This window comes from Pantherophis guttatus, chromosome 1 (genome assembly GCF_059756535.1).
Source record: "Pantherophis guttatus breed Tessera chromosome 1, ASM5975653v1, whole genome shotgun sequence".
Lineage (NCBI taxonomy): Eukaryota > Metazoa > Chordata > Lepidosauria > Squamata > Colubridae > Pantherophis > Pantherophis guttatus.
In genome coordinates, this window is record NC_142063.1 from 44,320,660 (window position 1) to 44,346,834 (window position 26,175).

General features: G+C 38.8%; 1 protein-coding gene across 3 annotated transcripts in view; it reads left to right on the forward strand.

Annotated features, from left to right (window-relative positions):
• The window catches only part of SYNE3 (spectrin repeat containing nuclear envelope family member 3), a 70,655-nt gene that overhangs the window by 316 nt on the left and 44,164 nt on the right, over positions 1-26,175 (forward strand). The window contains exons 1-2 of one of the 3 annotated variants that reach the window (XM_034418417.3): positions 31-511; positions 22,373-22,530. In XM_034418417.3, the coding sequence (XP_034274308.1) occupies positions 22,387-22,530 (144 nt within the window). In that variant the 5' untranslated portion in view covers positions 31-511; positions 22,373-22,386. Of the gene's footprint in view, positions 1-30; positions 859-22,372; positions 22,531-26,175 lie in introns of those variants that run through there. The other 2 variants (XM_034418418.3, XM_034418416.3) reach the window with 2 other exon arrangements.

Sequence of the window (26,175 nt, forward strand, 5' to 3'; positions counted from 1 at the left end):
GAATTCATTTGCGCGGTCGCGGCCTGTGAAAGGCTCGGCCGTTGCGTAAGCTCCGTTCGGTCGCTAAGCGGTTCGCCACTCGGTTACATAAGCGTGCCGCTTTGGCAAGCGCGCCGGGTCTCGCCTGCCCAGGCGTGTGGGGGGGGGAGAACGAAAGAGCGGAGAAAACCCGGCCGTCCGCCTCCCGAGAATCACAACTAGCGGATCTGAGGCAAGAGGCGCGCAAAGCGACGGCCGCGATCCTCCCTCTCGGGTCCCGGGCCCTCCCTTTCTCTCCCCCCCCCACCCCCGCTCCTCCCCGAGATCATTTCTGCGCAGCGCCCTGCGGCGAAAAGATGAGTCAAGCGGCGCTTCGCCCGCAGCAGGAAGCGGGCGAGAGACGGGGAAGGCCGAGAGGGAGGAGCCGCTGCCAGCGCCATTGATTCAAACGCGCCGCAGCTCCGGGTCCTGGAGCCCTCCAGCTGCAGGGCGGTCTTGGCGGAGGGGCTCTTCGGAGGCGCTTCTTGGGGAGGTGAGCGGAACTCCAGCCGTCGGAGGAGGGAGCGGGGGGGGGAGTCGAGGATGATGTGGGAGAGGGCCGGCGGGGCAGGTGGCTTTGCGTCAGTCCCGACTCTCCGGCTTGTCTGTCACTTTCGCTTTGAAATCGGAATCTGAATAGAGCTGGAAGGGGACCTTGGAGGTCTTCTAGTCCAGCCCCCTCTGCACAAGCAGGGGATCCTATAGCGTTTCAGACAAGTGGCTGTCCAGTCTCTTCTTAAAAACCTCCAGGGATGGAGCGCCCACAGCAACCTCGGAAGGCAAAACTGTCCCGCTGGTTCATTGTCCAGCTGCCAACCTGGTAATCTCTGCCCAGCTGCGGTGAGTGACGGGCTGCTTTTATTGATTGGCGGAGGGAAAGCAAACTTGGCTTCCTCTCGCGGAGTCGGTCACCCGCGGGGACGAGGAATATCGCCTGTGGAAGCGCCAGTGTGGTCCGGGCTGAAATGTAAGGGAAGGCAAGGGGACTCCGGGGTGTGGGTTGCCCGGCCCAACTCCCCACCTTCCCAGCCTTTTAGTTTTCAAACTGTTCCAGTTCCAGCTGGGAAAAAAAAGTTATTTTATGCAAAAAAAAAAAGTGACTTTATGCAAAAAGTTACAAATCTCCTGATCTGTTGGGGGGTGGGGGGTTAGTTTTAACGGTCGGGGATTTTAATTGGATTGTTTAATAAAAATAAAAAAATAAAATAAATACTTTATGCCTACGTACGGCTATCGTTGTATCGCAGTTGTCTTTGCCGCTTCCATTTCCCTCTTTATTTCCTGCCATAATGACTCCATCCTCAAAACGCCTCTTGTGCGGGCGATGTCGGTAGGCTGTTTGCTTTCTCTGAAATCAATTCCAGGGTGTTTGAACTGGCTCAGTTCTTTGGTATAGAGCAGTGTTTCTCAACCTTGGAAGCTTGAAGATGGGTGGACTTCAAATCCCAGAATCCCCCAGCCAGCAGCGCTGGCTGGGGGATTCTGGGAGTTGAAGTCCACCCATCTTCAAGCTTCCAAGGTTGAGAAACACTGGTATAGAGGAAGAACCGGCCGCATTGGCTGTTAAGAACTCCCCCCCCCACCACACTCCCTTCAAGATAATTGTTGTACCACCAGAATAATTAAAATTCATTTAGGTGCACGTTTTGACGGCCCCGCTGTGTCGTCGTGTGACTGCGCAGAGTTAGACTGCAGAATTGGCAGGCGAGTTAGTTGGCGATGCCTGGTGAAAAAGCACGTGGAGGAAGATGGAAGAGAGGCTTTGAAGAACCAGATGTGTCGTTGCCCTCGCCAGGGTTGGCTTCACAAAATGGGTGTGCCTAAAAATAAGAAAAGAAGAAGAACTTGGCTTTTTTAAAAAAGTGGGTGTGCCTATAAATAAGGGAAAACACCTTCTGCGGGATGGGGGGGGAGTGCTAGTGCAAAAGAGAAGTGAAGGTGGGTTGTGCAACTGAGTACTTGTGCTATTTATATTGCAACTTTGCTGAATCAATTTAAAGAGGCCTAGTTGATACATTTTGCTGAATGTATAGCTCAGAGTTGGGCTGGCATTTTCTGGAAATGATACTTCTGGTTAATCCTCTTGAGAAGATTTACTTATGGGTGTTTCTACTGAAATGTTGAAACATATCTATTCCAGCCTCTAGAATGATTTTTTTCCCCCTCATTTAAACCAGGGAATTTCAGGAGCATCAGGAGTTATAATCTTACTATAACTTTGCTTATTTTTTTCTTAACAGATCTTTTATCTGTTTTTCCTGGTATAGCCACAGGGTAGTGTCATTCAGTCTTAATGGACATCAGATTTATTAGAAGTGAACTTTGGAAGAATCCTTCTCGTTACCAAAGATGCAGAATAGATCTCTCAATACACACACACACACACACACACACACACACAAATGCTCAGCAGCATTTTCCTCTCCCAATTCATTTGGAATGTATTGAGACTGTCATCAAGAACGGTCCTTGGCATGTTCTGGACTGAACTTGGCATGTTCAGTCCTTGGCATGTTCTGGAAAAAAAACAAGAACACATGCTGTAAGTTGTAAACCTGACATCCATTAAGTGTGTTTATATCTCCCAAACATCCTTCACTGGTGGGACCACTGATTGTAATAACCATGAGCATAATTGAACATATTTGCAGTGTATCAGTTGGAGAAAGACAATATCCAAGGCTGCTGTCTCTAACTCTTTGGGAGAGAGTCATGTATTAAGACCTTGGTGCTTTCTGACCTTGTAGACATTTAATTTCATGCACTGGTGATTTTACCTAGTTAGACATGAAACATCTGCAAGCAAACAAAGTTCAGAGAGAACCAAGAATTCCATAGTTCAACCCTGAGTTACATATATTCTTTGCGATTGGAGGGTCATATATACTTGCACACTTATAGCAGTGCAACTGACTGGAAATTTAAAATCAAAATGAGCAAAAATATTTGCTGTGCACACATGATAGGTGAACACATTTGTATTTGGCTGTTGCCTCCTGCACGGTTTGTAGTACTAATATGTAGTGTAGTAGTTTGGTAAACTCAAAAAACCCAAGTTCAAAACCCCCTTGATTATGGAGATTTACTGGGTAATTTGGGATCAGTTGGTTTTTCAATTTAACCCCATACACACTGTCTTATGTACCATAAAGAAAAGCTAGGTAATATATAAATAAATAGGATGAGGATTCCTGTTCTTTTTAAGGCTAGCCTTCAATCGAACAGTATTGTCAAGTCACCATCAAGATTGGCTCCAGATCAATTGTACTAAGAATTGCACTTTTTACAGATGAAAAATACTGTGGAGTAGATATTAATTTTACTTACGTATGTACTTATTTGCAAAGCCTAAAGGCCACTATAATCTGCTGATTCTGAGCAACAACTAAAGTGTTCATAATAATACAAGACAACCCATTCTCCAAACCAGTTCCAAGAGACAATTGCAATCAAACAGTCTTCCTGGCTTGATGGAAGAACCAGCTTTTCACCAGCTTCCTGAAAACCCAAAGGGAAGGTGCCAATCCTATTTTTCTGAAGGGCAAACACTGGAAAAGTGTTTTATGTGGTCCCCAAAGGTGACAGTCTCTAACTGGGGAGACATCTAGTGAGCCTGCCATGTTACATTTTATCAGACAGACAGATATTACATGGAAAAGATAATTTCATAACTGTGTTCTGAACATGAAGGGCTTTAAAGGTGACAACCGACACCTTGAATTTCACCCCAAAGCCAACTGGCAACCAAGGCAGTTCTCAGAGTAAAAGTGTGACATCGGTGCCTCAAAGGACACCCACCATTTCCTGACCTGAGGCATTCTGGACCAGCTGTAGCTTTCTAATGCCCAAGCCCCAGAATTTGCTGGTGGTCCTGCATCTAAGTACTAATCTTGGGCAACCCTGTTTTGGAGATCATCCAAGATCAACTAGGTGTTGCCCTGCTGGTGTATATATATAATTAATAGTAATATAGTAGAACCGCTGGTCACGAACGCTTCTGACCACAACCAAATCGGGTTCCGACCAAAAAATTCACATTTTCCCCCCCACAGCCGATTTCCCCTTCCGTGCCATTTTTTTTGTAAGTGCCAAATTTCCAAAACTGGTTTGAGTCACAACCAAATCGGTTTGTGACCAAAGTTATGGAAGAGGTTCTACTGTATAGTAGAGAGCCAGCTTGGTGTAGTAGTTGCATCAGGCTAGAAACTATGAGATCATGAATTTTATTCCATTAAATGCCCTGGTGGCACAGTGGTTAGAATGCAGTATTGCAGGGAAACTCTGCCCACAGCCTTGAGTTCAATCCTGATGGGGCTTGAGATTGACAGCCTTCCATTCTTCTGAGGTCAGTAAAATGAGGACCCCAGATTGTTAGGAGCAGTAGGCTGACTTATAAATCCCTCAGAGAGTGCTGTAAAAGCACTATGGAGCGGTATATAAGTGCTGTTGCTGTTAAGGCACGAAAGCAACTTAGGCAAGTCACTTTTTCTCAGCCCTAGGAAGGATGCAATGGCAAGCCATTTCTGAAATCTTGCCAAGAAAACTGCAAGGACTTGTTCAAGCAATTTCTCTGAGAATCTGACACGATTGAATAGAAGGAAAGAAAGAAAAGGTAATATGATGAGCTAATCCTTTCAGCCAAAACAAAAACCCTGAAAAAGCAACAATAAGTTTCTGCAATTCATCAGAAATCAGCAACACTGGACCGGCACTGTTTTGTCATCTGAGTTGCAGTTTAAGAAGATAAACCTGTTCTGTGTTCCAGTAATCAAGGTGATAAAAGGGTGTTCAAGATGAGAGATTTATTAGAAATATTAACTATTATGGACCATTTTTTAGAAAGCAACTCACATTGTACTCTGCTAAGATTGCAGCCTAATATTACTGTGCACTAGATAAAATTATTTAACACCCAATTTTAAGAATTTTAAACTTCTTAAATTTAATTCTTTGCTATTTTACATTGGTTTTACCATCCTCTGTATTCCCTGTTGACCCGACTTTGTTGAAAATATTATTGCAATGAGGTACATAAAGCATTTTTGGTACTTTGAAATGCAGTATTATAATCCACATTAAGGAAAAATGCAAGTACAGTGGAATTTACAATAGAATTTAGAAGTTTACCGAAACATACACTTAGCATGTTTGTCTTCTTTTATTAAGTGATTAATAAATCTCTCCAAGAGGAAAGAATATGTATATACCACATATATGTATGTGTAACATTCTGGCTTTCTCTTTATGTGTAATACATTTATTATTAATCTATTAGGACTCTGGATTGGTCTTGATTTTGGTTCAGAGAGTTAACTTGCAAAAGAGCTTCTCTCTTGGATATAATTAAAGCTGGGCACAAATGCTTTTCACATTGTTGACATGTGTTGTTGGCACAGTTTTTCAGGGAATACTGCCCATGTGATTTAACTGACTGTTGTTGGTATTCTCCGTATGCAAGGGGTAAACATTCATTATTTCCAGAAAGGGAAGAGCTGCTGTGAGAAAGGCTGGGAACAAAATTGTATTTGATTGCCTAAAGGAATAAAAGTGGGTGGAACAAACAGTTTGTCTTTGGCAAACTCCAAACCATGTGTGCCAAACCTCCCTTGTTCTTTCTTTGCTTTCATGCTATGTGAAAACAAGCAACCTTTTTATGCTCATTAATTATGAGAACAGATGCCCTTCATTTTTCATGAACTTGGTAACATGAATTTATTCATGTCATTAAAGAAAGAACGTATGTATAAATTGGGGGACCAGGACTACATTTTCTCCTGAAAAACTTTGGTTGTGGCTAAGAATTACTTCAGATAGGCTACAGGGTAATCTGCAGTATTACAAAATGGAACAATGATTAAATACCAGATTAAATAGCATCATTTTATCCATAGTTAAGTAATTTAATTCTTAGTGAACCAAATCAGATTTGATTTTGTCTTTATCCACTTCGTTACTACAGCCCCACCCAATTTTTGTTTAATTCAAAACTAAGTAGCGTGTTGGATTCCAGGGCCATATTATGTTGCTGAGTGTTGGCAGTATTATGAAGCAGGATTGCAAGCTTCAAAAATGGTTAGGAGGAAGTATTTTAGATCTTGTGCAAACTAAACACCCCATTTTCTCTCCATTAAAACACTCACTTTTTCTGTGCAAAGCTAAAATAATGTTGCTGTTACTTTAAGAGTCAGGTTAATAAATCAGGTTCTTAAAGCAGCTGCATATTTTTTTCAAGATCTCCTAGAAAAGAAAATTGTTTTCAGTCAAGAAGAAATGCAATGAAACACATCATTCATTTCTATCTTTGAAGAACTCATTTGTTCTGAGTTTCTTGCTCATTCCCAAGTGAGACTGACGCAAACATTTATAGACCAAAAATAGGATTTTTTCGCCTAAATTAAATGCAGATCAGTGCAACACTGACAATTTGGAGGTCATCATGTTGATTAGTCAACAACTTTTTAATACAGGAAATAAGTCTTCAGGTTAATTACTGATGATAGGAACAGAAATCAAGAATTTTAAGTTTGTTTGTTTGTTTGTTTATCCTATTTCTAAACTGCCTATCTCCCTCAGAGGTGTCTTAAGAGGTAGCAGTCTCCCTAAAGTTTGCTGCTCAGAATCATGTATTTGTGATGGGCAGCCTACAAACTGAATGAATGAATGAAGAATGAACGAGGGAGTTGATCTTTGTCTAGTACTGCATTGGTAGTAGACAGGTTGGAATAACATTGAGTTACCTATTAATGGTTGTAAATATTTTTTGTAGGTGGCTCCACCCAAAGCAGGGTGAGTATATTGTACTTCAGCAAGCTGTGCTGGGATTAATATATAAAAAAGAGCAATATAATTTTTAGTGATGATGAATCAAAATGTTAAAAAGTCATGAGCTATTTGAGATTTTTTTTTAGAATCCTAATCTCTGCAGGATTATTAAAGTTGTAGAATATGAAAAAATGTTAGATATTAGAGACCCAAAAAAGCAATGTTTAGTACTGTGCTTGGAAAACAGAATGTATTAGGAAGTTAAATTCCAACAAGAACTGGGGAAGTTAAGGAATACAAAATGGTCTATTATTAATGGCCTATTATTAGGCTGTTAAACAACAGCCTAATCAGGGGACCCCCAAGGAGAAAAAACCACCCCACCAAAAGGACAAGCTATTGTATATAAATAGTTAACAAATCCCATTTTCTTCTAGCAGTAAAGATGTTACCTGACCAGGTAATGAAATGTCTGCAAGAAAACAACCAAACTAGCACCAAGGACTCCACTTTACACATAAAAAAGTACATATGTTCTAAATCTTTAAATAAAATAGACATGTTTTCTGTTAGTAAGACAAAAAAAAATACAAAGAAATATGGGAGATTTTCAACATGGTATTCTTTACTACTTGTCAAAAATTAAGCACTGGGAAATATTCCAAAGAGATTCTGGGACAAGAATTCAATTCCACTCTTCAATACTGGACAAGACAATTCTTCTTTTTCTAAGTAGGTCTTTGACTATACAATACCTTCCAGAAATGTTGGAATACAGTTACCATCATCTTACGCTGAATGGAACTGACAAGAATTACGATCTTAAGACTTCTGGAAGGCTACAGATTGGAGAAGTCTGACAGGTCAGCCTACATAATTTAATTTAATTTAGATAAGATACTTTTCAATAAAAGTTTTGCAGGTATAACACTATTAAGACATTTGAGTTTCATCCAAACAACACGCTGTGCTTTGAGAAATGAGCTTTAAGGATAAATCTAGGTTTTTTCCCTTCCCGCACAAATTTTGTAGCTATTCTATTCTTTTTTTTTTCTATTCAAATTATTGAAAAATTTTTTATCTAATTTTACCAGAATTGTTTGAAATAAATAAAGGAGTCTCGGCAGTATGTTCATTTTTATCGCTGCAATCCTCCCTAATGGAGATAATTTCAATTTCCCCCATTTTTCTAAATCTTCATTTATTTTTTGAACTAAAATTCCATAATTGTTCTCCTTTGTTTGCACATCTGGCTGTCAAATTTATACCTAAATATTTCACCTTTTTTACCACCTGTAATCCTAATTGATTAACTAATTCTTCTATTTGTCTTGCTGTTATATTTTTTGTTAAGAGTCTTATCTTTGTTAATTTTTAAACCCGCTACTTTTCCAAATTCTTCTATCTCTTTTATTAAAATTGGTCCTGTTTTTAATGGTTCTTCTATGAAGAATACAAGGTCGTCAGCAAATTACTGCAGGTTCGAATCTCGCCAAGGCTCAAGGTTGACTCAGCCTTCCATCCTTTCTAAGGTAGGTAAATTGAGGACCCAGTTGTGGGGGCAATAAGCTGACTTTGTATAAATATACAAAAGAATGAAGGCTATTACTTAGCGCATTGTAAGCCGCCCTGAGTCTCCGGAGAAGGGCGGCATATAAATCAAATAATAAAAAAAAATGCTTGGACCTTGTATTCTTCTCATTTTACATTTAGTCCTTTTATTCCTTTATTTGACCTAATTCTTATAAGTAGATTTTCCAATGTTAAAATAAACAGTAAAGATGAGAGTGGACATCCCTGCCATACTCCCTTATTTATTTCATTTTTTTTTCAATTTTTATTTATAAGTATAAACTAAACAGAACAATGAAACGTACAAAACATAAAAACATATAAACATCCATTTCAATACATGTCTAGTTTGTCGCAACTGTAATATACATTTCCCTTTGTATTTTGACTCTTCCTTATTTGGTCATTCCCTTTTGTCTATCTACTATTGATCTTTGTTGACCTATGTCTGTTCTTTGTTTCCATCATATTATATTTGGTCATTTTGTTTACTTCCTATTGCTTCATCTCTTTCCTATCTTTCAACCAACTATACCACTTTTCCCATACTAAGTAAAAGTCATGTTCTTCCCTGTTTTGTAATTCCTTTGTGAGTCTATCTAATTCCGCACATTCCATAATTTTATTGATTAGCTTATCTGGTGTTGGTATATCACTACTCTTCCAATGTTGCGCGTATAGTATTCGTGCTGCTGTTATCATATGTATAATTAAATATGTTGTTTCTTTTTCGTAGTATCCATTCACTATGCCTAGTAAGAAGCTTTTTGGTCTTAGTTCTATCTTTTGGTGTGTTATTTCCTCTATTTGTATTTTGATCTTTTGCCAATATTGTTTCGCCATTGGGCAGGTCCACCACATATGGTAATAGGTGCCTTTGTGGTGGTTGCATTTCCAACATGTTGATGGCATGCCGGGGAACATTCTTGCCAATCTGGCTGGTGGCAAGTGCCACCTATAAAACATTTTATAGTGATTTTCTTTATAGGGTACAGACATTGTCAATTTATAATTTATTTTCCATAGTTTTTCCCATTTGTCTAATTGAATACTATAACCGAAATTTTTTGCCCAGGTTATCATATTTTCTTTCACTACCTCTTCTTCTAATTTATATCCTCGTAAGTAATTGTAAATTTTTTTTATCAGTTTGTCCTGTGTCCCTTGCAAAATTTTATCTAATTCGGTTTGACCTTTTTGGAATTCAAATTTAGCCAAATCTTTATTGTATCTTGATTTTATTTGTATATATGGCCACCAGTCAATGTCTGTACCCATCTCTTTTAGTTCTTGCCTCGTTCTTAGTTCCCCCCGATTGTTTAACAGATCTTTATAAGTTTTCGTTTTGTTATAGTCCATGGCATTTGGATAGATCTGGGCTTCCATCGTTGACAACCATTCCGGGATTTTGTAATAATGTGCCTTTTTAATACTCTGCCATGTTTGGTATAATGCATGTCTGATTGTATGTCTCTGAAAATATTCATGCCTTTTGTCTGTGCCCTCCCATAAGAAGGCATGCCATCCTCGCTGAAGATCGAATCCTTCCAAATTCAATAGTCTATGGTTTTTGAGTTCCATCCACTCCTTGATCCAAATTAATGCTGATGCTTTGTAATATATTTCCCAATCGGGCAATGCCAATCCTCCTCTCTCTCTTGAGTCCTGTAGGTGTTTTAGTTTAATTCTTGCCTTCTTCCCTTGCCATATGTAGTCTGCAATTAGTTTATTAAAGTCCTTGAAGAAGTTCTTCCCCGGTTTTATTGGAATCACTTGGAACAAGAATAGTATTCGAGGCAACACATTCATTTTAATGGAGGCGATCCTTCCCAAAAGAGATAGCTGTAACTTTTTCCAAATTTCTAAGTCTTCCTTAATTTGTTTTGTTAATTTATCATAATTATCTTCTCTAATTGATGAACTTTTATTGGTCAGCCATATCACTAGGTATTTTACTCTTTTTGTCGTTTGTATGCCTAATTTATCTTCTAATTGTTTTTCTTGTTGATTGGTAAGGTTCTTAGTCAATATTTTTGTTTTCTGTTTATTAATTTTGAGCCCAGTTACTCTCCCGTATTTCTCTATCTTGTCTAGTAACTTGGTGCCGGTTGTTATTGGTTGTTCTGTAATGAATACAATATCATCAACAACAGCTTGGAGTTTGTACTCTTCGCGTTTGATCTTTAGGCCTTTTATTTCATTATCTCTTCTGATTTGTTTTAGGAGGGTTTCCAGGACTAATATAAATAATAGACTAATATAAATAATAGACTAATATAAATAATAATAATACTCCCTTATTTAGTAGAGTCTCCAGTAGAGTCTCAAGAATCAAATTAAGTATATTGCAGGACGATAGAACTAGAGGTGGATTTGGTTTGCCAGCATGGGAAACATACTACAAAGCAACAAGTCTGACATGGATTAGAGAATGGGTGAATTTGGAAAATCAAAGACTATTAAAATTAGAAGGACATGATTTGATGATGGGGTGGCACGCCTTCTTATGGAACACTGGGAAGAAAACATAAAAATTTCAGTAATCATATATTAAGAAACTCATTAATTTTTACATGGCGAGAAATTAAAAACAAACATTATATAAAAGTTCCCGGATGGTTATCCACAATGGAGGCGCTAATGCACCCCAACACACTAGCAATACAAAAAATGATAAGATATAAGGAAATATTAGATTCCCAGGGAGTATTAAAAACACAAGAAGAACTTAGAGAACAAGGAATATTGATAGACTGGTGGCCCTATTTACAGATAAAAATAAGATATAAAAAGGATCAAGAGGAAGGAGGAATTGAACTAAAACCGAACCGATTAGATAAACTGTTAGAAGCCAAGGAAGAAAAATTAATTTCAAAAATTTACAAATACCTATTGGAATTCGACCTAGCAGAGGAATTAGTAAAAGGACAAATGATACCATGGGCAAGAAACATTGGACATAACATACAATTAGAAGACTGGGAAAACGCATGGGAAACTAATTATATCATGACAAAATCAGCAGTTTATAGAGAGAATCAGTATAAAATGTGGTGTAGATGGTATTTGGCCCCTTCGAGGTTAGCGAAGATGTATCCGAACTTAAACCCAATTTGTTGGAAATGTAAACAAGCACAGGGCACATTCTTTCATGTCTGGTGGCTTTGCCCAAAAATTAGGAAATACTGGGAAAAAATAAAAACTTGACTAACAGAAATAACAGCAGAGGAAATAGAGTTGAAACCAGAAATTTTTCTATTAGGCATGATCAAAGGAAACCATAGCAAAGAAACAAAATATTTAATATTACATATAATTACAGCATACAGATTGGCATTAGCGCAACATTGGAAAACGGATAAATTGCCAACAGATCATCTAGTAATCCAAAAAAATTACAGTTGTGCAGAAATGGCTAAATTAACATTTGAGTTAAAAGACAAGGTAGACTCAAAATATTATACTGTATGGAATAGATGGTACGATTGGATAAGTCAAAAGAAAGGAGAGTAAATGTAAAATTCTATAAGAAAATAAAATTAACAACAAGCAACAAGATAAAATATCAAATCAAGTACATACAAAATACATTTATATTCACCCCATAAAATAGAAAAACAAAAGAAAACAAAAGAAAAGAAAACAAAAGAAATATACATATATACATATACATATATACATATATACATATATATATACACATACATACATACATACATACACACACACACACACACACACACACACACACACACACACACATATATATATATATATATATATATATATATATATATATATATTGTTTTGTATGTACCTGATTTGATATTTTATCTTTTTATGTTTAATAGTTTGTTTTAAAACTCAAAAAAAAAAAGGATAAATCTAATCTCTTCATTATTTGTTGAAATCCATATTGAGATCAAAAAATTAAACTGCATTTTTCAAGGAAGCCATCAGCCTGCATAAAAAGGAAGGTAGTGACTCATGGGAAAATGAGCTAGCTGATAAATAGCCTAGCCCTATTTTATGATGGGCACTTCTGGCTTATTTTATAGAAAGAGAAAGTGTTTTTTCCATTAATGACTTTTGCAATACTGTAATAATGTTTATGCCTATAGCAAATGTGGTTTTTGACCCTTAGCTTCGCCCACATTCTGCAGAACTTAATGTTTTAATTGCTTTTCATGGAAAAGGTGGTGTTTTCTACAGTACGTGCAAACTTTGATCCTATTTTCCCCCCCAGTAAATGACACAGCTTTGATGAAGTACAGATGAATTGGAGTTTAGGAGTTTGTGAGGTAAATTCTTTCCAGACTAAGATGAAATAAAGGCAATCCTCCCATATTGCCAAAGTGCTATGGGTAAATGTATGGATTTGAGCTTCTGGCATTTGAAATTTTTTTTCTGTAAATGGATGGTTCTTTGGGTCTGAGTTCTTGGAAGGGAATTAAAGCAAGCTGTTTGTGCTTTGATCACTTGGGGGTGGGGGCTTGTTAGAACTTCACGCAACCCAAACCTTAAAACAGTTCTTTACTGATGAACCTTGAGGTAGATGCTACTGTAGATAAAGGAGCAAGTCATACAAGATCTCACAATATTGAACAGGACATACAGTTAAATAACAAGGCAAAGAATATGGGGTGGTTTGGAATTAAGCAATAGGATATACATCTGTTTGTATCAGAACCAGTGGTGGGTTTCAAAAAATTTTACTACCAGTTCTATGGGTGTGGCTTGGTGGGCATGGCACGGCTTGGTGGGCGTGGCTTGGTGGTGTGGCAGGGGAAGGATACTGTAAAATCTCCATTCCCTCCCCACTCCAGGGGAAGGTTACTGCAAAATCCCCATTTCCTCCCGATCAGCTGGGGCAGTCAGGGGTGGTATTTACCGGTTCTCCGAACTACTCAAAATTTCCACTACCGGTTCTCCAGAACTGGTCAGAACCTCCTGAAACCAACCTCTGATCAGAACATCTTTCATACAGCAGCCTAGCCTTCCACAAGGATTCAGTGATAACATTTTGTCTTCTCACTTTATATTTCATGGAAGTTTCTTTTAATTTTTTTAAGCTTAAAAATATACATATCTGTTTTTTTAAATTTAATTTAATTTAGGAAACCATATATTAGTGAGCAATTCAAACCAGTAACTCTCACCAGCTGCAGCAATGAAAGGTAACTCAAACTTCTCCATGGAGATTTAGAAGTCAATTGCAGATGTCCTCATACATGTACTGTATATTAGGATAAAATGGATCTGCAAGTCATTATATTCCATGTGATAAGGAATATAATAAGGAAAAAAAAGTGGATATTTTTGGGCACAAAATAAGTTTGGTGCTAGAAATCTTTTCTAGATCTGTATATTGTTGCTAGGGGCATCCAGAGAGTTAGTTCCGAAAAGGAAAGGTAGCATTAATGTGATCAAAGCCACACCCATTTTTAATAGGTGTTGTTGCCTGCCCACCTTGCTGAAATTATTGAGCATTTTGATAAATTTGTTCTCTTGCAAGGATCTGCAAAACTTCATAGGCTTCCTGTAGGTATGGAGCAAAAAAGCCAAGCACATCTTCAAGGACAGTGTCTTCCCTAGAGTAGGGAACCCTGGCTAAGAAATCCTGCTTTCTAACCCATGGGGGAAAATCTTAAGGAGGGCAGCCCCTTCCCCCATGATCTGAAACGCATAACTGTCTAAATGGACCTTGAAGTCTGCTAAAGTAATATAATGGTGTGTGGAAGTGACCTTGAGGAATGAGGGGAAGAGATGCTGCCTAGGAAATGATCAGACAAGAGAAGGAGGAGTTGACTGTCAGAGGAAGAAACTTAAAAAGGAGGCATCCTAATTGATTGAGCAATTAAAAGTGGTGGCAGTAGATTCTGTTAATGTTGCCTTACAATAAAGTAGAATTAGCTCATCTGGCTGAGTTTTCAGTCTAGTTTATCTGGGAGAGTTGACTGCTTGACAAGCAGTGAACAGGTTTGTAAGGATATTTTTTTTAAATTAGGTCAAAGTAAACTGCAAGGAACACTTTTTCATAGACTTCAGGGAGAAGCTAAACCTGCTATTCTTATAAGACCTGCAATTTGGGAAGTATTTATGAGGATAATTATTTGGAAACCTTGAACATACATGTAGATGTAATGTCATGTTTGTGTCTTAACATGTGAGTGCAATTACTGATCAAAACTGACTAAAGCGATTTTATTGTTTTTCTGTTTTAATATCCACAGTTTCTAACAGCATAAAGATTACTGATGAAAACAAAGCCAGACAAAGCAAAATATATATTTATGCACTGATTCAATAATTCGATTATCCCCATTAATCAGCTAAAGCTTAGTATATGGTATAGTATTTAGTTTACTGATTAAATTAATTAAAAGCTACATCGTCTGTACTATCATTCATTCTTATCTACTGAATTAATGAATAAAGTTCAAAAAGGCAGTTAGGAATATTTTATAAATATAGTCCCCATAACATTAAAGTAAACTGTTCCATAGAATTTTAATGAAAAGATTTGCAACCTCTAGATGAATGGAACCAAATAAAGTCACCATGGAAGAAATGGGGGCAGGTTAATGAGAGCAGATATTTATAATGTGGTCTGCAACAAGTTTTTCTTTGTTATAAGGTTCTTTGTTATAGGTTGCCAAAAATGCTGCAAAGCTTAAAAAGTGACTGTTTAGTTTTTATAGAGAGGGGTCCTTGGTACTCTCTGAGCTTGGTTGATTTCTTGCAGACATTTCATTACCCGACATGGTAACATCATCAGTGCTAGAAAGGATTGGGGATTGTTCTCGGTTAGGCTTAGGGTTATGAACCAGTGTACTGTATTAAAAAGGAGAGAAAAATAATACTCCATACTTATGCCACCAGACTTGAAATTTTGGCCTTAGGCAATTTAGAACTACGCAACTTTGGTCTGACCTAAGCGTAGTACATAAAATTATCTGCACAATGTCCTACCTGTCAATGACTACTTCAGCTTCAACCACAACAACACACGATCACACAATAGATGCAAACTCATGGTAAACCGCTCCAAACTTGATTGCAGAAAATACTACTTCAGTAACAGATTGGTCAATGCCTGAAATGCACTACCTGACTCTGTGGTTTCTTCCCCAAACCCCCAAAACTTTAACCTTAAACTGTCTACTGTTGACCTCACCCCATTCCTAAGAGGTCTGTAAGGGGCCTGAATAAGCGCACCAGCGTGCCTACTGTCCCTGTCCTAATATTACTTTTTACTCGTATCCTTTTCATGTATTCAAATTATGTTTATAATTTTATTTGTTATCTTATATATGCTTGACAAATAAAATAAATAAAATATGCTTTCCCATCCAACAACAGCTGAATCAGCATTTAGCTCTGCTCTGAGGACTCCCCTCAAGGATAGGATCCACCTGTTTCCAGGATCAGAAGCAGTAGGCTTCCAATAAATGCCACTTGTTAGGAAACAAGGAGAGAAGGCTTTTACATATTTTGCATGTGGCTTCCCATAAGTTGGACTTCTGAAACTTAGCATGACTTGCTAAAATAAAGAATGAACCTTCACCTATGAATACAACTTTGATTTCAATGGCATTTAGACAGGGCAAAATATAACTATATCACTTTTATTTATCCTATTTTAATACCAATATGACAAAGTTTGTCAGACTTGATAAAACTGCCACTGTCTGTCATAGGCTTGCCCAGGCAAAGCATGGAGCTAAGTTTTGTTTCTGCTTCGCTTGGGCAAGTCTGCAGCTGGTTTAGCCAGGCTAAGCCAGGAACAAAGCCCACAGTGAGTTTTGAGATTCTGGGCAAGCATCTTAAAGTTTAAAAAGATGTGTGTGACTCCATCTAAATGAGACTTCCAGAATGACATAAATGCTCATATTTGCAACAGAGATTTCTGGGTTTCTGTTCAGTTGCTTTTAAATGTAATGACAACCTAGGTGCTGCTTCTGTTAGTGCTGGCTATTGGCTTCCAACTGTAAGCTACCTATGAGTGCCATGGCAAAAGGCTTAGAATCATGAATCAAGATCATGGAAGTCTTCTAGTCCAAGCAGTACTAGCAACAATGGAATATAGAATAATAGAGTTGGAAGGGGCCATGGAGGTGTTCCTGCTCAGGCAGGAAACCCTATATCCATGATGGCAAACCTATGGCACACTTGCCACAGGTGGTATACGGAGCCATATCTGTGGGCATGTGAGCGTTGCCCTAGCTCAGCTACAGGACGCATGTGCATGCTGGCCAGCTGATTTTTGGGCCTTCCGGGCCCACCGGAGGGGCCTCCGGGGGGGGAAGGCTGTTTTCACCCTCCCCAGGCTTCAAGAAAGCCTCTGGAGCCTGGGGAGGATTAAAAACTAATAGCCTGTTATTAACATTCAGCTGCCTGCAATTACTGCACATTTGAATCTCCCCAGGCTCAAGGTTGACTCAGTCTTCTATCCTTTCTAAGGTAGGTAAATTGAGGACCCAGTTTGTGGGGGCAATAAGCTGACTTTGTGTAAATATACAAAAGGATGAAGGCTATTGCTTAACGCATTGTAAGCTGCCCTGAGTCTCCAGAGAAGGGCGGCATATAAATCAAATAAAAAAAAAAAAGGCCTTCCGGGCCCACCAGTAACCTTTTTGCTGTCGCATGCCAAAAGTGGGGGGAGTGCAGGGGGGTTGCTCTTGCATGTGCGGAGGGGCGGGGCATGGGGGTCATTGAATTATGGGTGTGGGCACGTGCACGCATGACCCCCCCATGCTCCCCCCGCTTTTGGCACACGGCGGCAAAAAGGTTAGCCATCACTCCGCTATACCATTTCAGACAAATGGTTGCCCAATATCTTGTTAGAAACTTCCAGTGTTGGAGCATTCACAACTTCTGCAGGCAAGTTGCTCCACTGTTTAATTGCTCTAACTGTCAGGAAATTTCTAGGTTGCTTCTCTCCTTGATTAGTTTCCACCCATTGCTTCTTGTCCTACTCTCAGGCGCTTTGGAGAATATTTGACTCCCTCTTCTTTGTAGCAACCTGTGAGATATTGGAACACTGCTATCATGTCACCCCAAGTCCTTCTTTTCATTAAACTAGACATACCCAATTCCAGCAATCATTGTTTATATATTTTAGCCTCCAGTCCCCAAATCATCTTTTGTTGCTCTTCTCTGAACTTTTTCCAAAGTCTCAGCATCTTTTTTACATCGAGGCAACCAAAACGAGATGTGGTACTCCAAGTCTGGTGTTACTATGGCATGGGTTAATATAATCAGACTGCAGAAGGACAGAATGTGGAGTTGCCCTCTTAGCAGAACTGAATGTGCCCACTAGATGGCAAAGGAATTGCTTCTGGGATTGAAAACATATGTTTGTAATCCAGCACATTCTTAGGCACACACACAAACTCATATGCACAGACTTAGTAGGAGTACTTTATGGAAAATAGAAGTGCAGGCAAAAGTGAGTCATAAGGAAATAGCCTATTTTACTTTATTCCCAAATATACAGTATATGCCTTAGCTCTAAATATATCTGCAATATGAAGGGTGTTGATTTTGTTTCTGAAGAAGCCACACAGAGATGAAGTTGTCAGTAGCTGCCTTATCTACTTGGTCAGGCAAGTTTTTGCACTACTGGTGTTTGTTTTTGTCAGTGCTATTTTGCAGCCTAATCCACTTGGGGCCCAAACTGCCATGAAAAGGCATTGAATGGCTAGATTGTCTAGAAGTATGTAGCTTTGGGACTATTGCAAAATAAAGTTCAGAACAATTTTGGTCAGAGAATCTTAATTAATGAACCTTGTCCCATAACAAAACAGCAAGGATTGTTTTCTTTGAGCCAATTCTTATTGCTTCCAACTTTAATATGATACTTTTGCATGTGAATTTCATTTGTCATGGCAAACATCCATTTTACAGGGCTGATGATTAATATCCAAGTCTAAACACAGTTGAGCTTTACTTTAGAATTCTTTATTTCTAATCTAAATGAGGTTTAATTTAAGGTTTGTAAAATAAGTACGTAAACAACACTTTCTACATTTAGGAAAATTAAATCATGGGATGGGGTGCAGGAAATGAGTGAAGAATGAACATAGCCACAGAATAATTAAATACAATATATAATTTTTCTTGTAGGGATAAATGGGTAATTTTTAAGCAAATTGTAATTCATATCTCCAAGATTAATAATAGTTTGGATTATTCTATTTTGGATTATATCTTTCAATAAAAAACTCTGAAAAAATCCTGGTATTTGGGGAAATTGCATACAAAATTATATATATTTCAGCTAGATGATTTACAAATGTATACTGTATTTGTAAGTACACATACATAAAGTCACATACACACAACTTGTAAGTCGTGTGTTTCTAACAAACAGAAACAAAGCTGTCTATCTCTATCTATCTATCTATCTATCTATCTATCTATCTATCTATCTATCTTCATGCATTCTTCATGCATTCAATTCACTTTGTTCTTCTAATGTAACCAAGCCACATAATTAAGTAAGCAGAAACATTCTTTTGCACACATTTTTGCATGCTTCAGAAATATTCATTCTTCATAATAAACTACACTGTTTACAACTGTACTGCTATCATCAGCATATCATAAAATTAGCAACATTTTCTCAGTGAGATTTAATTCCTCATCTTTATCTAACTCTATACCTGAGCCCGATTCTAATCCAGTTATTATGATAAATGTGTCTAGCTGGAGCTTTAGAGTTTATTTAGAGAATTACTTTGTATTTTTTAAGTAACCAAGCAATATACTATTATGCAACTTGATTTTGTTAATCAGAAATATATCAAAATCACCTGCTATTTGATTTGAAAATAATTTTAATCAAAACACTGATGAGAGCAATATGAATGAAGAAACTGAAAAGTCACATACAGTATATGATAAAATAATTGTAATCAGGATAATTGGAATTATAGTTTACAGCATTCTGAATTTTCAACTATTTCCACTTTTTCCGTCCCTATTCCATGGTGCAGTTTTCCCTCTACCTAGTCACCTCTAGCCAGTTTAGAGTTATGGGAGTTATTCTTCAGCAAATCGAGGGTGGGGGGAGGCTGGACACAGTACTTTAAATATGTACAAAATATTCTACAATTTCCTTCCAAGAGTTTTACAATAGTTTACATTTTTTTATTTAACTCCAAAAATGTCCTTAATTTACAACTCTTTAAAGCAGCTGCACCTTTTCCTGGGATTCCAAGGCACCTGTCAGAAGAGTCTGAGAAAAATGATGATGCATTGAGATTCTTTGAAGTACTTTGAAGCACTTTTTCACAAAGAAGTCTGAAGCACTTCAAAGTCCACATAAACTGACAGCTTCCATCCATGCTGCATTTGGGGGTGGGGAGGAGTTGAAGAGTCTTCTTCCATGCATACTAAATTGCCACCACAAAATATTATCTTTTTTCTTCATTATGAAGAAACACACCCAGTCCCTAAATGAACTCTGCCTTCTGTCAAGGAAGCTTCAGTTTTGCGCCAGGTTTCAATTTATTACATGCCTGAGGACATTTGTGCTGTGAGATTGTTAAACAAGAATGAGGAGTGGCAATAAAAACAAAATAATGACTTTCGAACTTCAGGTGTAACTTAGTTATGATAACCTTGATTGAAATGACAAAAGCAGATTTTATCTCAGCATAAATCGTTTGTGATCTCAAAAGACAATGTGTGCAATTATCACCAGTTCTTCTTCCCTCTTGCTCTTCATCCACTGAGGTTTATGGGACTCCCAGAATAATGTAACAATGATTTTTATGTAAGTGGCAGGTGAGAATCTGAGATTTATCACCTTCCATAAATAGAAGGACTTTATACTAGCACAAAAACTTAATCTATTATGGGAAGCTTAGAGCAGGGGTCTCCAACCTGGGCAACTTTAAGACTTGTGGACTTCAACTCCCAGAATTCCTCGGCCAGAAATTATGGGAGTTGAAGTCCACAAGTCTTAAAGTTGCCCAGGTTGGAGACCCCTGACTTAGAGGACACACAATGCAAGGAACTAAGGAAGAACTGCATCTCTTGAAGAAGAACAAATAGAACCAAGGAATTATTATTAGATACCATAATGGTACAGTATGTGAAAATGACCTTGAGAGATGGGGAAGACCTGCAGGCAGGGGAACAGTCAGATAAGAGGCAGCTTAGCCTGCCAAAGGAATGTGGACATGGCAAACAGCTCAGAAAGGATCCTCCCTAGTTTTTGTAAAAGTGTATTAGTATCACATAAACATGAATGCCATTCATGTAAATCCATGCATACAGTGGACCCATTTAAGAATTAGTCATATAGGTATAGGGAAACATGTAGATTTCAAATCTGAATTGTTTTTATTAGGCATAATATCAGAAAAAAATTATAAGAAAAATATGTATATAATATTACATGTTTTAGCAGCAGCAAGGATTATTTTTGCACAATACTGGGAAAAATGAAGATCCACCGCAAGAGGAAGAAATAGTCAAGAAGATATTAGACTGTGCAGAAATGGATAGATTGACATTGAAAACTAAATAGAAAGAAGACATAGAATATTATCAAACATGGAATCTATTCTATCAATGGTTGGAAAAAAGGGGTAGAGATTAAGAATGTAATCTGTAATGTTAAGCAAATTAAATATCCAGACAACATGATCTACATTAAGCACTAAGAAATGTATTTAATAGAAAAATCAATTTTAAAAAAAGAATTAGTCATATAGGTTTCTGACAAAGGGGATATGCTTTCAGTCTGTGAATGGAAATTTGAAACAAAGGTTCAGTTCTTCAAACTGTAGGCATAATTAGATTCTTTTTAATATGGTGGTGAAAGTGATGGTAGTGGGGCTGATGATGGTACCTACAGTATATAGAAATAGCAGGGTGAGAAAACTTGCTTTCTGACATGCTAATTTCATAGCTGATTTGGCTGTGAAGGCGATTTGGCTGTGACATCTGTCACTGTTCTGGCCCGCCAGCGGCCTATGCAGATCATGGCTGATCCCGACGATGAGGAGGCTGGTGTGGGGTTGCGCCAGCAGCCTGCGCAGCTGGCGCTCGCATCGGACAGTGAGGAGGCTGAAGAAGATGTGGTGCCAGAGACAGAGACTCAGCCAGGGCCTTCAGAACCTTCTGGAGGCTCCTTCAAGTGGAGAGAGCGAAGTGGAGGAGCCTCTCCTCAATGCTCGAGCACACAGGGCTGCCAAAAGGCAGGAGTGGCTACTCAGGAGGAGGAGGTCTCGAGAGTAAGGTTTGAGGATAATTGGCCACTCCCTTAGCCTATTTAAGTTGTACGCAGTTAGTAATTTCTTGCTGGAAACAACGTGTAATTATTACAGAGCATTTTGGAGAGTGAGTGTCTTATCGTATCTTGTTTTCTGGGCTGGTTGCCAACCTTTGCCGGACTTTGTTTATTCTTGGTATGTTATAACTTTGATAAGAACCGTTGGTGTGTGTCACAATCCTTGGGAATCCGGAGCTGGGGCAGAACAGTCATCCCATTGATCACCAGGGTTGACTCAGCTGATCTAGCGGCTACACGGGTGTCTCCTTCCTCCCTTACCATTCCATATGTGTCCTTTCTGAAGATGCGTGCTTGGTGGAAGAGGACGACTGCCTCAAATAGAAGGAGTGTACTGATCTTTGGTCAAGGGTATAAGATAGCTGCACTCCCCTACTAGAACTTCCAAACAAGCTCATAGTTGATTTGTGGTAATGATTGGTTGGTTGGTTGATATTTAGAAGATATATTTGGTCATGTATTTGATCGTGACTCCATTTTGAAAATCAGATCTAACGTTTGAAATCTGTATCAATTTAACTGAGCTTAGTTGGACTTATTTATTGATAAACACTATTACTTACATTATTCACACTTTAAATAATGTAAGTGATAGTGTCCCTGGCTTTGATATCTCCACATAACACACCAAATTTGCTCTGAATTAGGGAACATTGCACCCTATCTCTACTCCTCCTGTTTAAAATGTTTTTATGTTCATTTCTCTCTGCCCAGCCTCTTCTAATGCAATGATCCAGCAGTCACAGAATGAATTTGACAGCAGTGTGGAGAAAGCAGAAGATTGGATGAAGGCCATCCAGGAGAGGCTGCGGATCAATGACAATACTAAAGGGCCTCGGTCTGCCTTGGAGGCCAGACTCAGGGACACAGAGGTAAAAGAACCATGTTTGCAGAAACAATATTTTGATAGCTGTGATTATTATATGGAGGCATATTCTGAAATCTTGCTTCAATTGCCCCTCCTGACTCAGATGCGCAATGGAGACACCAAAACAATTATGCCAATAGATACAGTGTCATACACATAGAGTGAAAAAGAAACCAAGGTCCTTCCCATGCTCTCTAGTTTCTTCTATTCAAAAGTACAGGTAGTCCTCATCTTACGACCACGATTGAGCCCCAAATTTCTGTTGTTAAGTGAGACATTTGTTAAGAGAATGTTGCCCATTTTACAACCTTTATTGCCATACTTGTTAAGTGAATCACTGCAGTTGTTAAGTTAGTAGCACGGTTGTTCAGTCAATCTGGTTTCCCCGTTGACTTTGTTTGTCGGAAGGTCGCAAAAGGTTTATCACATGATCCCGGGACACTGAAACCATCATAAATATGAGTCAGTTGCCAAGCATCCGAATTTTGATCACGTGGCCATTGGGATGCTGCAATGTTGGTAAGTGTGAAACATAGTCATAAGTCATTTTTTTCAGTGCCATGGTAACTTCAAACGGTCACTAAATGAACTGTTGTAAGCCAAGGACTATCCTATGCTATTTCAGTCTATGGAGGTTGCATTTATCACAATTCATTGACAGGCATGAATCTTTTAGTCAGATAATTCCATTATAGCATTCAGTGTTGATGAAGCCTTCGTGGTCACAAGGCCCCTGCTGTGAGAACTTCTACTGCAGCCCAGGACTATGGGGGTATGAGGACCATGCTCTATACCAGTGATGGCTAATTTTTTTGCCGTCGCATGCTAAAAGCAGGGGGAGCATGGGGGGGTGGTCTCGCACACCCGTGCCCACACCCATAATTCAATGCGCCCTGCCCCCCGTGCATGCACGTGCACCCCCCCTGCTTTTGGCACATGATGGCACAGTGGGCCCGGTAGGCCTGTTTTTCACCCTCCCCAGGCTCCAGAGGCTTTCTTGGAGCCTGGAGAGGGCAAAAACAGCCTTCCCCATCCACACACCCCCAAGGCCCTCTGGAGGCCAGAAACGGCAAATGGGCCATTTCCGGCCTCCAGAGGGCCTCCGGGGGGGTGGGGAAGGCCGTTTTTGCCCTCCTCAGGCTCCTAGAAAGCCTCTGGAGCCTGGGGAGAGTGAAAAATGCCCCCCCTGGCCCTCTGGAGGCCAGAAACAGCCTGTTTCCCGACTTCCGGTGGGCCTGAAAATCAGCTGGAGCTGAGTTAGGGCAACGTTCACGTGCCCACCGATATGGCTCCGCGTGCCACCTGTGGTTCGCCATCATGGCTCTATACTTTTCTCTGATTAACTTAAAATTATTAAAGATTTGATGTTAATTTGTAACTATTGCTATAATTAAATTATCCTGGCTAATATCACCTGTTTTTGCTGTTGCCTACAAGTTCTGTTTACTGTATTTGCTCCTGGGTTGTCTTACATGTGCGCACTCTGACACTTTCTAAGCTGGACTTTTTATAGAGTCACTTGCTTGTGAGATGAGCAGGTATATAAATATGATGAATAAATAAAATATATTCAAACTAGTCTCTTCCTATAGTTGTTCTCCTTGACTTTAGTCTTAGAGATAGTGAGGAAACTTCCTGACTAATATCCATTATCATGAATATTGAGACAAGAGATACAAGCGAGGGACAAATAATGTCATGCCTATACTTACAACATTATGCAAATGACGCAGTTTATGTACTTTATGTGTCAAACATCATAATGTCATTACATAATTGTGCATTTGTGAAATTATATCTTGACATACCAACTATTTCCAAAGCCACCTCTTACACCGCATTTTTGGATAAAAATTAAGCTCACAAGTTGCACTGCACTGTAGGCATTAATGGGTGTGGATTTTTTCTACATGCATCAGGATTTGTGAATCATCTTGCAGAAACATGGCATATTTAAGAGCCATCAATTATAATTTGATATCCTTTAGGCAATCATAAATGATGCTTATTATGTGGAGTTGTGGAGTCAGGCTATTTTAAATCCTTCAAATAATAGCCTTTCCTAAAATTGTGCTGTCTGGTCATCTAGATGGGGAATTATGAGAGTAAAACTGTATTCAGCACTCTTTTCAGAGATATAATTGATAGAAGGAAAGTTTTAAAATTTATTGTATTTACTAATGGCCATTAAGTAAGTCAGTAGTATTTCTCCAAATATTGCTAACTACATTTTCCTAGTGTTTGCCATCTATGATTATCTGCTAGGAATTATATAATTCATTAATAGCTGAAGGGCAACCTGTTCCACCCCACCAGTGGTGGGTTGCTCCCAGTTCGCACCGGTTCACAAGAACCGGTAGTAAAAATTTGTAGTAGTTCCGAGAACCGGTAATAACATTCACTGGCCACACCCCCAAACCGGTCCCTGGCCCAGTCGCCGCTCGCTTACCTCGCCCACCTCATCAGAGGCTTTTTTTTAAAAACTTTTTAAAGCATTTTTTCTACAACCTCTTTGGCCAAAAAAATGCTTTTAAAAGTAAAAAAAAAAAAAAAAAAAGCCTCTGATGATCCCATGGCTCAGCTGAAGAAGTGGTAAAAAAAATGCTTTGAAAAGCCTCTGACAATCTCAGCTGAGTTGCTTGATCGGCAGAGGCTTTTCAAAGCATTGTTTTCTGCAACCTCTTCGGCCAAAGAGGTGGTTAAAAAATGCTTTGAAAAGCCTCTGACAATCCCAGATGAGTTGCCACGCCCACAAAATAAGCTACGCCCACAGAACCAGTAGTAAAAAAATTTAGAACCCACCCCTGCACCCCACCTTTCAACTAAAGGAGCTGTGCTCCACCGGAGCATGTATACGAAACATCAAGATGGCAGGCATGACTATGCAATCTAGTCACAATCATGTGATCTTTTAAAAAATAGACATGGTTTTGATCACATAGTTGTGACCACCATCATTTTGAACTATGTCTCTGGATGTCTCCTGGTGCCTCAAACTGGGTGCTGCTCCAGAGCCATTGCAGAAAAGTGGATAAACCTAATGTGCCTAAAGACTGGATGAGATATGATTTTTATCGATGGGACCTTAATTAATCCACTGTTCTTCATTTTTTTCACCCAAGTAATTGGGTATAGTGTCTGTTTGGTTATATAATCCCCCTTTCAAATAGCCCATAATACATAAATAAGAACAAGACATATTGAAGATAAATAGAATTTGGCAAATGTTTCCTACATAGCATACAACTCATTCTCCATGTGTGGATTATCCTGGGACTAACGTAGCACTCATCCATACACAAGAGGAAAGTAGGCATAACTCGAGGAAAGCTCATACATGCATATCCATTGTGCTATTGTACCTTGCAATTAGCAACAGAAAAGAGCAGAAAAGAGTGTAGGAAAGGAGTAAGAAAGTAAAAGTCAAAAATTTAAGTCAGGAGATAAGAAAACGAAAACCTTACTAAAATTAGTTTACAGCAACACTATCCATCATACCTCTCCAAATCTTACTACATTGTCAATCAACCCTTGCAAGGGAATTCCCAGTGTCATAATTAAAGAAAAAAAGATATTTAGCAGATAAAACATCTAAAAGCAATACAGTGTTCACCACACCTGTCAACCACTGAAGTCCTATGGAAATCTG